The following is a 13569-nucleotide window of genomic DNA, read 5'->3' as shown; positions in this document are numbered from 1 at the left end:
ACAATTGATCCCATTTAAAAAGTACAATTTAATCAAAACTTCTGGGATGCAATGGGAATTTTAGAGCCAGACGTTTGATTTGAGACTACATCAGAGGGCATCTAGGGAGTTACTGGCCTCAGACAGTTCGAGATGGCTGAGATTAAATGGTGAGCTTATATACCATATACAACACCTCATGCTTCCCTAGACTGCCTCCAGCCTCCAACAAGGTGTTTCCCCGGAGGGCCTAGATTGCCTTACTTTTCCAATCCATTTCTGTAGTCCTTCCTCCCATCTCTCCATATATGTGCTTATAAAGCCCTACATGAGTCGCACCTGGCATAAGCGCATGCCTCCGAATTGAAAGGTGACAGACATATTGGGCTGGTTCTTCCATCATTCTGGAAAGCATGGATCATACTTGAGGACTGCAATCTGTGTAGTTTAATTATATGAATTTGCATTGGCTGTGTTTATATGGAGTCAGGTTAACGAAGGGTCCGATTGCCCTATTTGTTTGTTTCAATGCTGAAATCCTTAATAAACTCCAATAAAAAGAAAATCAAAACACTGGGACCTAATTTAGTCTGAAGGATAAAATTCAATGTCCTACTGAACTAAGACAGGCTTTATAATAATCCTCAAGTGCTATAAGAACACCACAAACTAAAGAATACACATCTGCAATCAACAAAACATCATCTAACCTAAGGAATAACCATTATTCAATGAATCATGTGCTAGAGAGGAAATCCTGACGCCGCTGATCTTGACAGACCTTAAGCTGGTTGCCTCAAGCAAGAGAGCCTCGCTCTTAACGAAATAGAGAATTTAAGAAAAGAGACACTCTAAAACAATCACCAGTACATTTCCCTGATAGTAGATGATCACTACAGATCCAAACTACGGTCGAAACAACCTTAAACAAGGGGTGCTACAACGCTAAACACTAGCAGCATTCAACCGTTTAAATCTGAAAAAGACATCTGGTTCAGTCTAGATCCAACAAAATGTAAACCCCAGGAAGCAAGGAGGGAGCTCAGGGGCTTACAAAATAAGAGGCAACAGCATTTTTCTGATTATACAAAATGGCATTCGCTAAAGGGAGAACACAGGCAAGGATGGACCCTCTGGCCCAAAAAAACTGACGGTGGGCTGAAACAGAAAAACAAACAAGGCAAAGGCGTGTCTTTGGCTTGAGAGGTTTGCCATCTAGGTACCATTCTTCGGGTGATTTTCACCCCACTATTCAGAAGATGCCCAAGTCACCACTGGGTGCCGTTAGGCAGAACTAGCTTATCAACCACAATGACTACGTCTATGGAGTTTGATCACACAATGCAGAGTGCATGAGTCTTAGAGCACACAAAGGCTGGCACTTAATTACTGGTCACTTAAAGTACATTAACAAACCAGAATCGACTTTCAGCAATCCCCAAGGCTCAGTAAGGACGTCATTTGTTAAGTGACTTCCTGGAAAAGCTGGTGCAATTTCCACAGGGAACCCGATGATTCGAGCATTAGACCTTGTCAAATATTTATTCAATCAACACTTGTTAGAAAAATCAATTTGAAAGCCAAAATATTAAAAGTGGCTCGTTCATTTTCAAATTGAAGCTGTCAACAATTTAAAGGAAAAACATACACTGAAATGTCACACTGCTCTAAAGAGCATGGCAGCAGAAATAAAAGTGGATTTCTAACTTGTTTTATTTATGCATAATTCACACCGACTACAAAATTCAATTCATTTGTCATCGGATTGCAATGCAGCACTACTTAAAAAGCAAAGAAAATGCAAGCCGATGCAAGATCCCTTAGGAGCAGAACTCTGTATTCTTAGTGTGGAACACTGAACATGTATCTGTACTAACATAATTAACACCTTGGGGATAGTTCAAGGAGCCAAAATTACAGAATAAATTACAAAAACAATATTCTCAACCAAATGTTTAAATGTGTATTCACTAAAGAAGGAAATGATAATATTCCAGGAAATTAGCCCAGACCCACAGGACCAAAAGGAAAGTGTTATTTCCATAATTAACTCACTGGTTGGGTGGATACTTTCTGCAACTTTGTTGAACCTAAGAGACCTTTAAAAACTGGCAGTACCTTAACCTATCAAGGCACTAGCTACTTCAATTCCCAATCAATCAATCGTCACTGTTCTACAATTAATATGTTAATTTATCAAGGTGCTCCCCACTGCAACTCCCACCCCATCAACCATCACTGTTATACTATACATTTTAAGAATGTACTCCTTTATGATGCTATGCTAGCTACTTCAACTCCCATCCAATCAATCATCACTGTTATACTATACATTTGAAGTTACTCCTTTATGATGCTATGCTAGCTACTTCAACTCCCATCCAATCAACCATGGCTGTTCTAAATGTCTAAAGTGCTGCCCTATAGTATTTCGTATAAAAATATACTGTACCAATCAGAATTTGGGGGTATGAGTTACAGTTCTCTGTTGGTAAAGAACACACCCCATGTGCCACAGACTGAAAACTGCCTTAGGGTAAACAGTGCGCTCTAGATTAACTCCCAACTAGAGTACAAACTAATAGTGAAACGTTAGGTAAAAAGGCTCTCAAGGCAGTCTTAAGTCTGGATTATTACATTATAGGGCAAACCAAATAGCCAGCAGCCTTTCTAAATTACTAGTACTTTTAAGCAGAACACCAGTTCACTATTGAGTCCGAAATGACAAAGTACAGGTGAATGTTAAACGCTGACTGCCTGGATCTGAAATTCATTTCATAGGTGAAATTAAATCTACATTAGGAGAAAATATAGCACTATTGCCTCATGATAATCTTAATCTAGTATAAGCGTTTTTGAAATGCATGAAGGGGACATACATTTTAAGGGGTGATGGAATAATACAAGGGGACACTTTCTAATGTATTTAAGACAAAGCGTCACTCCCTGGAGTAAACATATTAGTTAAGGTTTTTTGCATGTTTTAGGGTCCTCAGCACTCACCTCGCCACAATGAAGTCTTCTGCAGGTAGTAGACGGGCAACCTTGATGAATATGTGATTGAGCGCAGTACAGAATCCACACCATGGCGCATAATAAAGAAGCAGGACGTCCTACAAGAAAAGGTGCAAAAGGCTGTTAAGCATGTGATCCGAAAGGAGCCAAGCTTGCAGGTACTCGAAAGAAAAGACCAGGAAACCATTGCAGTCCTTTATCGTCCACCAGACATAACTGCTCTTTTTAAACCAACAGGCTGGATCAGACACTCATTTTTCAGTATACAACAAGCTCCTCAACAGATGACAGGAATGAAAACAAGCATTTGCAATGCAATAGGTCTCGCAGTTACGCGAGTTTAAGCTATTGGCATTATAAATACCAATGCCCTTTACTTCTGTTTTAAAAACAAAAATAAAAGGCATTGCCATTTGCAATGTTAATAGTCAATAGCAAAAGCCTTTTATGTTAGAAGAAAAACAAAACTAAAAAACTGTCATTTACAAAGTCAATAGCTCAAAATAATGTTGCGAGACCTATTGCATTGTAAATGCTTGTTATTATTGGTAGGATCAATGGTCTAAGTAATGGCCTGCCAAGCTACGAGAAAGAAAGACACCTTCCCAAGAACCAGCCACATATGCTCCTTTAAAGTGGAGCTAAAGCAGCATTTCAGGAGGTGCTGCGGAGGAGGAGGGCCGCTGATCTGCTCTTCGCCACATAAGTTGATTTAGATACTGGAATTACTTGGAGGGCTAATGCAGGTGAAATGAATATCCATAGGACCGGAATTTGTGGTATTGCCTAAAGCCTCAGAATAGAGTTGAATCCAAAAGTTCAGGGAATCATTCTCTAAGGCCAAAGATGCCTCTTCTTTGAACAAAAGTGTCCAGTTGAAGGGCATATCCATCAGTGTTGCACCTTTATATCACCAGACAACACGATCAACATTAGCCATGCATGCCTCAGGAACATTACTGATGAACCCTTGGCACTGGCTAAAATTCCACTGTATCTAGGCCTGATGCTATGATCAGCCTGGAAGCTTTGTGCCAGTCTTTTTCTTTCTTAGTTAAATGCTCGTTGTGGTGGTCTGGCAGATATGGCACCACCATGGCTTCCAAGTCCCACAAAGCTCAAGGGTACCTGGAAAGCAGACAGTGGCATTCATCAACCTAACTAGTTGCCGAGATTACCTTTATACCTACTGCTTCAGACTTCTTGCACTCCTTATGCGGTGGGCTTTTTGGGAAAGCCTGTGGGCTTTGTTAGGTACATAGAAAGGCCTGCACCACCAAACCTTCTGGAGACAGGTGGACAGAGAGAAAGGCTGGGCCTCCAGGAGACAGATTATATTGTCTCGCAATCATATGGTTCACAGGTGAGACAAAGATAGGCTTGTGCAAGGGGATGTATGACGTTAGAACGCATACATTGACAACGCGTACCTTTACAACGCGTTCGTAACAACGAAAGTTGTTACCACGCATTGCGCTGGGGGGCGCAAAATTGATTAATTTAATTTACTATTCCAACACCAGTCCCCGTGGATAGTAGGGAAGGTGTTGGGATAGTAAATTAAATCATGTACTATCCTTGAGCCCCCCCCAGTGCAACGCGTGGTAACAACTTTCATTGTTACGCCCGCGTTGTAAAGGTATTCCGTGGTAATGCTTGCGTTCTAAACGCTGCATACCGTGCCAGGCTACCTTGATAGGACTAAACAGTGAATCGTTAAAAGGAAGCAATGGTTTTGACTCCATTGAAGTTGGCTGCATAACTTCGGTCAGTATTTTCCACTACAGTAAACGTAGATCCAATACTTATGCCACTTTTCTTTAAGACTACATAGAAGAAAGCCACCTCCAGCTGGGGCCAAGCCTTAAGGATACACCATCTCCATGGATGTGTCTAGCCCACTAGCATTTTCTAAAGCCAGGTAATTATAAGAAGTCGGGGCTGCCAGAAAGTTGGCTGCCTCACTGTCACCGTCATCATGCCGTACACCTTCCAGCATCTAGATATGGCCCAAATCAATATAAAAAAATGTAATCTAGGGTCTGCAAGTAATGCTGATGTGATGAAGGCTCAGACTGAGACTCCTCTGTATAGCTTGCCTCTTTAGCTACCCTTTAGGCCTCCCTCCTAGACCTCCTCAGAACTACTTGGATCTTACAGGGCTATGTCTTTGGAGGCACCATAGTAAGGAAGCAAAATGTGCACCAAGTACAGTCTGGGCATTACAAAAATCTAGATTTTTGAAGCATTTTAATCTTAAACCTTTTTGCGCACTTCGAAGCAGCTTATTTTATACTGTTTGTAATCCAAGTTCAAAATAATAACTTACATGTTCACAATACTTTTTCTCACAGACTAGAACCTAGTAGCACTAAACATACACACGTCACTATTCTTCACTGCACCAAAAGGGTTCAATTCTGTGGTGCTCTGGTGCAGTGCATTAAGTAACAGAGATTTCATAATGTACGATAGTGCGTTTCCCACTGATTAACATAACTTGCTATTCATTTTCATTTAAGCTGTGTGTTATTTGAGATCTAGTATACACAAAGCAAATATCCCGGCACTCTAATTGTTCGTATTTCCAGTTTTAAAGATCAGTTTTTAGAGCTAAAACAACACCACGATGATTAGTAAGGCTTTCTATCATAGGAATCATATGTAAAGGCAAATTTTGTTAATTTTTTACGAATTTTATTTGCTAGTGAATATCAGAAAAAAAGACTTTCTTCCTCCTTAGTATAATAACCAAGGTGGGGCTGTTTCTCTGGACTCGCTGCTCCCTCTCCCGTGGCCGGGCTTGGCTCCGCCACCCCTGTTCCTACCGCTTGATTCCACCATCGACCGGCCGGGCTTGGCTCCGCCGGTCCACCTGCTGGTCTGCCGCACTACAAGTCCCAGGATCCTCAGGGGCAGGACCCCTAATCTGCACGCGCCAGGAGGCGCATAAAGACACGCCTGGGGCCGAGTTCCCCGGTGCCTCTCAGACGCTGTAGTTGTACCGTGGGGCTGTTTCTCTGGACTCGCTGCTCCCTCTCCCGTGGCCGGGCTTGGCTCCGTCCCCCCTGTTCTTACCGCTTGATTCCACCATCGACCGGCCGGGTTTGGCTTCCCCGGTCCGCCTGCTGGTCTGCCGCCTACTAGCCCCAGGATCCTCAGGGGCAGGACGCCTAATCTGCACGCGCCAGGAGGCGCATAAAGACACAACTGGTCCCTCATCCTGCGTGGACGCGCGCGGGACGCGCCGGGCTAAGCCCGGGCAAAGGGCGTGCCGTCTGTGGCCGTCCGGGGCTGGCCAAGGCTGGGCTGGGCCACCTCCTTTGGCTTTAATTATCCGGGACACTTAAGTAAGAACATACCATTATTTGCCATCATATGCAGTGTTAGAAAAGCATTTTGTCTATCTCACTTGCTTATTTCGTTGCTGCTATTCTGTAGAAATTGAATACTATGCCTAGTTTGGGGCGGAAGTCATTGGGGGGCGGGTTCTTTCAGAGGGACTCTAGATAATTTCATCACAAGGGCCGCCTCAGTGTTAGAACGTGAAATTGCATACACCGAGCGGCGCATATCCTCTGAATGGCAGAACAAAAGGTCCTCTTTGGGGGCCATCCAGTTAGTACCTACCCCACCGCATGATGGTATTAGCAGAGAAAAAACATGTGATATAGGTATTCCCCCACAGTTACAAGATTTACCAGAACGATCAGTGAGACTTGGGGAACCTAATTTCACAGATATCAGCATAGAATCACTATCTGATTCTTCCTTCGAGGAGCAACTATTAGTGACATCTAGTAAGCCTACCACCAAGAAGTTTATTACAACAAACTCACCAGGGCCAGGCACTTCAAAAAAAAGAAAGCGGGGTGGAAATAAGCAAAAAGGCAGCCGAGCAAAAACTTCCAAAGTTGCCACGAGTGCCATGAATTTTAAAGGTTCAGCCCAAAGTAAAACTGACCAAGATCATTTGACCATACACTCTCATCAAGAGGTAATGAAAAATATAGAGCAACTGATTAAATCTCTATTATTACTCCTTGTTGAGAGGGTGAAGAGAATGGCGGAGCAACTCGGGTCTATTCAAGATACTGGTATTGCTAGCACAAATTTACTTAAAGAGCTGTTAACAAATAGGCATTCCACGACTCCATCTGTGCCGGTGACAGTATCAAAACCAACTAACCCTGTAAATAGTGTTACGCTGTTACCCCCCGTCCATGATAACATTGTGGCTACACAGACCATGAATATAGTTCCCGAATCTACTAAGCCTAGGGAAGTAAGAGACAGAGGGCAAGTAAATAAGAAAGGCCAGGAACACGGTAACATTGAGAAGAGCTCCTACATGGATAAAAAGCTCAAAGGACCTGCTCAGCATATTGATCTCCCTCCAGAGGCAGAACCTTATGTCATCGTACTTACTGGGGTACCAGAGCTGTCAATGGGGAAATTTGAAAGTCATCAGACCCTTAAGAATAAGGCTATGCATTGGTTAGGAGGGAATAGGCCATTACCTCAAAACTCAGACGGCGAAATCTTACATGTCAGAAGGTTAGGCTGGGTGGGTCGAAGACCAAAGGATGTACATGGGGATATCATCATTATAAACTTCAGGGATCATAGGGCGACAAATCACATTAGAGATTGGTACCCTGAGGGTTATGAGGGAGGTATATCTACTCGAGATCTCAGTTATTTTTACCCAAAGGCCCCAGTAGTAAATCCCACGAGACCAGGAAATGGCGGGCTCCATGTTTAACATTCCCACCTCAAACCGCTTTTCCTCTCTCTTGGGAAAGGAGGGGGTTGATTGACTTTCAAGCAGGACTGATGAGATTGTGAGGGAGCATGAGATACCCACAAACACAGTTGAGGATATAATAAACAAGGAAGAAGCTCAATTGGATATAAGTCACAGGGTGGGAGCGGCTGACATCGCTGATAAGACTACATACAAAGGTCAACTGATCATGACTTGGAATTTAGCGGGCATGAAGGATAAAGTGTACCGACCAGATTGGCTTGAGATAATTAACAATCACAATATTTTGTGTTTTCAGGAAACATGGTTGGCTCACGAGATTCATATAAGGAGATACCAAACCTTTAATACACCTGCTATTATAAGCAAGCATGGCAGAAATAAAGGTGGCTTATGCACCTATATTTCTAATACATCAGGGATAACAGCTATAAAATTCATTTCAGCAGAATGTTATCAGATTCTATTAGTTAGGTGGCCGGGTGTTAAGAGGAATGCTATTATACATTTTTACAACAATGCCCATGCTTTCTTATGGGAAGGGAGAATCACTAGCCTCAGAAGATGAATAAAGGCACTCGAAAAAACAGGAGAGGGGGACTTGGCACTCTTATGGGTGGGCGATTTTAATTGTTTTCTTTACACCAGCCTCAATACTGGTACTTGTCCTCCGATGGAGAACAGGGAAGATGTACTAACCCATTTTGTTCACTCGAGGTTAGGGGACCTGTTAAATTTGCTGATTTATGAGTTTGATTTGGGTTTCATCAACGAAAGCTGTTCTCCACCAGAGGAGTTTAAACCAACCTTTAATGGGAGAGGGGCAAATTATGTAATTGATTTTACCCTTCTATCCTTTAGGTACTGGTTTCTAGTTTTGTCTTGGGAGACTCTAGGCGTCGCTTTGAGCGACCATTACCCAATTTCATTCCGCTTGATAACAAAGGCACAAGAACTAACCAATGAGGTGATCTATAACACCTCAATAAACTTAGCAAGTACCAACAGTTATTCCATTAAATGGGCTAGAGTAGATTCTGAAACTTTTATGTATAAACTGGTGACCAAAGCTCGTGACTATTTACAAATCTGCCTTTCCTTACCTGAAAGTAATCAGCACGTTCTTGATTCCTTTGGGGAAATCACGTGTGAACTAAAAAAACTGCTGACAAGAGTACATAAAAAACACACAAAGTGAAGGGTTGGTTTGATAAAGACTGCTTAAAGGCCCACCAAGACCTGAAACTGGCCTTACATGAATCTCCTAGATCATTAGAATTGGTAAGAGACTCGAAAATCCTACCGGACTGCCTTAGCCAGAAGGAAACAAGAGCTAAAAAATTAAATCTGGCAGAATCTTCATGAGGCTTGTTTAAAAAAGGATAATATAGCTTTCTGGAGAGCAGTTAACGCTCCTTTTCGGTCAGATAAAGATACAGACATTATTGATATAGCAGTTCCAGGAGATGTTTGGGTTAAGTATTTTTCAAACTTATACAAGAACCCTGACCTACTGGAGATTAATAATGTCAGTAATAATCAGGAGCATTCAAAGATGTTCCCTCTGGGGATTGTTTTTGATCACATGGAGGTTATTAAGGCAATTAAGGACAGCGCTCCGGGGAAGGCACCAGGACCCGATGGTGTCCCGATCGATATATATAAATCTGATCTATCGCTATGGTCACCCCTACTAACAAATGTCTTAACCACTTGGATGCTAATGACAAGGGTAACTTGTCATGCACTGCCCATTCATTTCAATGGAAATCTCATTACATGAGAGTCTTCCCCTTAGCATCCAAGTGGTTAAATTGCGCAAATGCTTCTGGCTTTATTCCAACTTGGCCAGAAGCAGTTGTTATACCAATTTTCAAAAAAGGGGATAGGAATAATCCCGCTTGTTATCAACCAATATCTCTTCTGGATGCCTTAATGAAGTTAGCAGGCAGGATTATTCTTGATAGGCTGCAGGTATGGGCAGAGGAAAAACAAACTATCTCTAATTTACAATACGGATTTCGTACGGGCAAGGGCACGATAGAACAGGGCCTAAATTTAGCACTGCTGACTGCAAAGTACACTCAAGCTAAGAAAGAAAGCCTTTTTATTACATTCGTGGATTTAAGTTCCGCGTTCGACTGTGTGGATTATTCAATGTTATGGAAGACGCTTACTGACATGGGTATAGACCAAAGGATCCTATTATTTATCAAAGAATTGTACAGGGATGCAGGGGCGAGGGTACGGTACGGGAGGGGGGGGCCTGTTCTGATAAATTTAGCATAAAGAGAGGAGTGAGACAAGAGTGTATCTTGGCGCCCTTTCTTTTCATCCTATATATCAACAGCGTGGGACAACACCTCAAGGCTTTTCAGTTTGACTATCCTGCTGCAGGCGGAATACCCATCCCCATCCTTTTGTATGCGGATGACGCTGCAATAATGTCACGCACTGTCATTGGCTTACAAAGGGCGGTGGCCGAATTTTCAAATTACATGAATACCCGTGGGTTAGTTATTAATGTCTCCAAAAGTTTCTCTATGACATGTAGCATTTTGACAAAAACTAATAAGGCAATCTATCTGAAAAAGAACAACATTGAATATACCACCAGCTTCTCTTACCCAGGAGTTAATTTTGATAGTAGGGGGAGCTGGAAAGAGGCAGTGCTTGCCAGAAAATTGGCCTTTAGCAGGGCGAATGGTGCCTTGATAAATTTTTCTAGGAAATTAGGCGGTCGGCCAGTTCAGGAACGTATACAAATTTATAAAGCTAAATGCATTTCCACCGCCATTTATGGGCCTGGGCTCTGGGGGATTGTCAAAGCGGAGCAGATACAACGCTCCGAAAACGATTTTATTCGTTATCTACTGGCAACCCCTAAATCTATGCCTATTTACTTCAGCCATAGTGAACTCGGAATTCCATTTATTGAGGTTACGATTAAATCCTCCCCTTTTCTCTTGTGGCATAAGATTTGGGTAACCCTTGAGACCTCCCTAAACATGGATGTCGTCTCAGATTGCCTACAGTTAGATGGAGCTGTAAATATCAAAAGGTTACATTACATCAAAACCATGGCATCGGAAATGGGCCACAAAGAATATTTTGATAATCCAATGTGCTTAGAAACTGTTCCAAGGCACACGCTTAAAAAATTGATCATGGAATTCTTAGACAATAAAAGATGGCTCGCTGAAAAGGATAAATTCACCGCTAAGGCAAACCAGTCTCTTATTTCTTATGTAGGCATACAGCCCTACTTATTGATGGATTCTAGGCCTTTTTCGAGAATGTTACTGACTAGGTTCCGGGTAGACACTTATTTCCGCTTGGTTACATTTCCCAATTGTAATGATTGGTCCAAACATCTGGTGAAGTGTCCTTCCGATGAATTATCGGATCAATCTAATATTCACTGTATCCTGTTTTGTAAATTTTATGTGACCCCCAGGAAAACGTTCTTGAAGCCGATCCTCACTAAATGGGAAATTAGGGGATGCAGAGCAGCCTATTGCAAGTTAAAACAATTGGAAACAGAATTTGTGGTAAAAGCAGCTATCTGAGAACACTAGTCGCTCTGAGGAAGACCATGTGAATTGTGTGATACATGTTGTAGTGTCTGTATCTTGTTCATTTTAATTTTTCTCTCTTTCTGGAAATATTTATGGATTTTATGAACATTTCATGAAAATGTAATTATTGATTACCCCTGCTTAACATCTGCTTAGAAAATGGTTGGTAATAGAGATGTTCACATGTGTATCAATCCACTTGATATTCTTCTCTTTTTTAACATGGATTAATTGGAGATAATTTGATGGCTGTTGACCATGATTATTTTTTAGCTTGTGTCAATACTTGTGATTGTTATTTTTTTGAAAGTTTTTTTTGTTCTAAAGAATTGTATGATCTATATGTGCTTTTATGATTTTGCAACAAAAATCGAATAAAGCTAATGTTGAACCTTTGAACCTTTGTTAAGGCTCAAAATCAGCTTAACTGTGTAATAGTCACATTTAATTTACCATGGGAAAGTACAAAATAAAAAAAAGAAGAATTTCGACACCCAGAAAAGTATCATTTTGAAAGTTAAACAGAAGTGTGAGCTGAATAATATAATATTTGCTGACATTACAAACGTCAGCAATTTTTATACGATTTGGGATTCTTTGGCAGAGTAAGAAAAATTCAGATCACATGTACATTCACAGAGAAAGATACCCCTAAAACCAAAAGTGAAATAACCAACGCTTACTGTGCAAATCTCTCCCACCGAGCAAGTGGAAGAACGTTTGCAGTGACACTGTTGAAAGCCAAAAGTGCAGGCGCGTCCAGAACAATTCCAACATATCATTTCGCACCCTGTGTTCTAAAGGGACATTGTACTATTTCTTTTGTTTTGAAAACCTTCAACTGAAAGTCTATATGCACACAAAGTAGAAGTGCTCCGAATGAAATGACTTAATTTGCTTTAGTATGGTTGTCCTATTTAAATTGCACCATATATCACTAGACATTGCTTGGAACACACTTTCTATAATGTCATTTGTTATCAACACTGTGCTAATTTCTAATTTGAACAGCGAATTCCTAATCTCAGATGTCTACATTCTCCCAGCAAACAGTACCACGTATGTGGATATGTATCACAGGATTGGAGAAAGCTAAAGCAAAATGCAAATCGAGGGTGACATCAAGGGCCAATTGTTGCCCAATTTTATGAAGGCATACAGTTTTATTTCTGAATGATCCCTCCAGTAAAGAAAGGCTGATAAAAACCATATGTTAAAAGCAGACTTACTGATGAATCCAATGTGGTTATGATTTGCTCTGGTTTTCCATCTAGAATGCCCAGGAACCAAAAAATGTTATCCAAAATAAATCTTGCCATGCATATTTACCAAATTCTAAGTAAAATCGGGTACTAACATTTAATGTCCACTGCACTTCATTTAATCCATTAAATGTTATAGTCAATCAATTCTTAACCCCTTGCGTGTGCGCGTCGGCCAAGGGCCATCGCGAGCACTACCTCGGTAGTGCTGCATATATCTGTTGGCCGATGCGGCCCCGCCCACTCAATTAAACTCTCGCACCGCTGCGGCATTCGTGCCGCGTTTAAGGAGTTAGAATAAGCTCTCTCCGTGATAACCATCTTTTTCCCAATCTTCACCATGACCTAATTTACAAAAAAGTTGTAAACACTTTAGATAATCTCAAATACTCGATTGGGACCAATATTCAGAAACCTGTCCTCAGACCTTAAGTGAATCAATCAATCAATGAATTAGCATTTATAAAGTGTGGCTTGTCACATGCGAGGGGATCCAGGCGCTTGCTGCAGGTCTCATTCAAAGAGCCAGGACTTGAGCCCGCCCCTTCCTGAGGTCGGTCAGTGAGGCGGAAGTGGAGGGGGAGGGTATTACAGGCTTTGCCGGCAAGATGGGAGAAGGTGCGTCCTCCAGTGCGGCAGTGGTGCATGCGAGGGATTGGCACGAGGGCAAGGTGTGCAGAGCAGAGGTTCTGAGGGTGAACGGGGTGGAAGTGTCGCTGGTGGATCAAGTAGGAGGGTCCTTGCTCATAGAGGGCTTTGTAGGTGTGGGTCAGCTTGAAATGGCATCTCTTCTGACTGGTAGCCAGTGGAGGTTTTTCAGGTGCTGGGTGATGTGGGTTCTCTTGGGCAGGTTGAGGATCAGCCTGGCGGCTGTGTTCTGGATCATCAGGAGTCTCTGCATGAGTTTGGTGGTGGTGCCTGCATAGAGTTTGTTGCCGTAGCCCAGTCAGCTGGTGATGAGGGCATG

The 13569-nt window shown here is 42.0% G+C and overlaps 1 protein-coding gene across 1 annotated transcript in view; it reads right to left on the bottom strand.

Annotated features, from left to right (window-relative positions):
* The window catches only part of TXNDC11 (thioredoxin domain containing 11), a 538914-nt gene that overhangs the window by 64179 nt on the left and 461166 nt on the right, over nucleotides 1-13569 (bottom strand). The window contains exon 10 of the mRNA XM_086941405.1: nucleotides 2983-3092. Within this exon, the coding sequence (XP_086797531.1) occupies nucleotides 2983-3092 (110 nt within the window). The remainder of the gene's footprint in view (nucleotides 1-2982; nucleotides 3093-13569) is intronic.

Source organism: Lissotriton vulgaris, chromosome 10, assembly GCF_964263255.1.
Source record: "Lissotriton vulgaris chromosome 10, aLisVul1.2, whole genome shotgun sequence".
NCBI classification, from domain to species: Eukaryota; Metazoa; Chordata; class Amphibia; order Caudata; family Salamandridae; genus Lissotriton; species Lissotriton vulgaris.
Note: the sequence above shows the minus strand (reverse complement) of the source record. Positions and strands in the feature narration are given on the sequence as shown.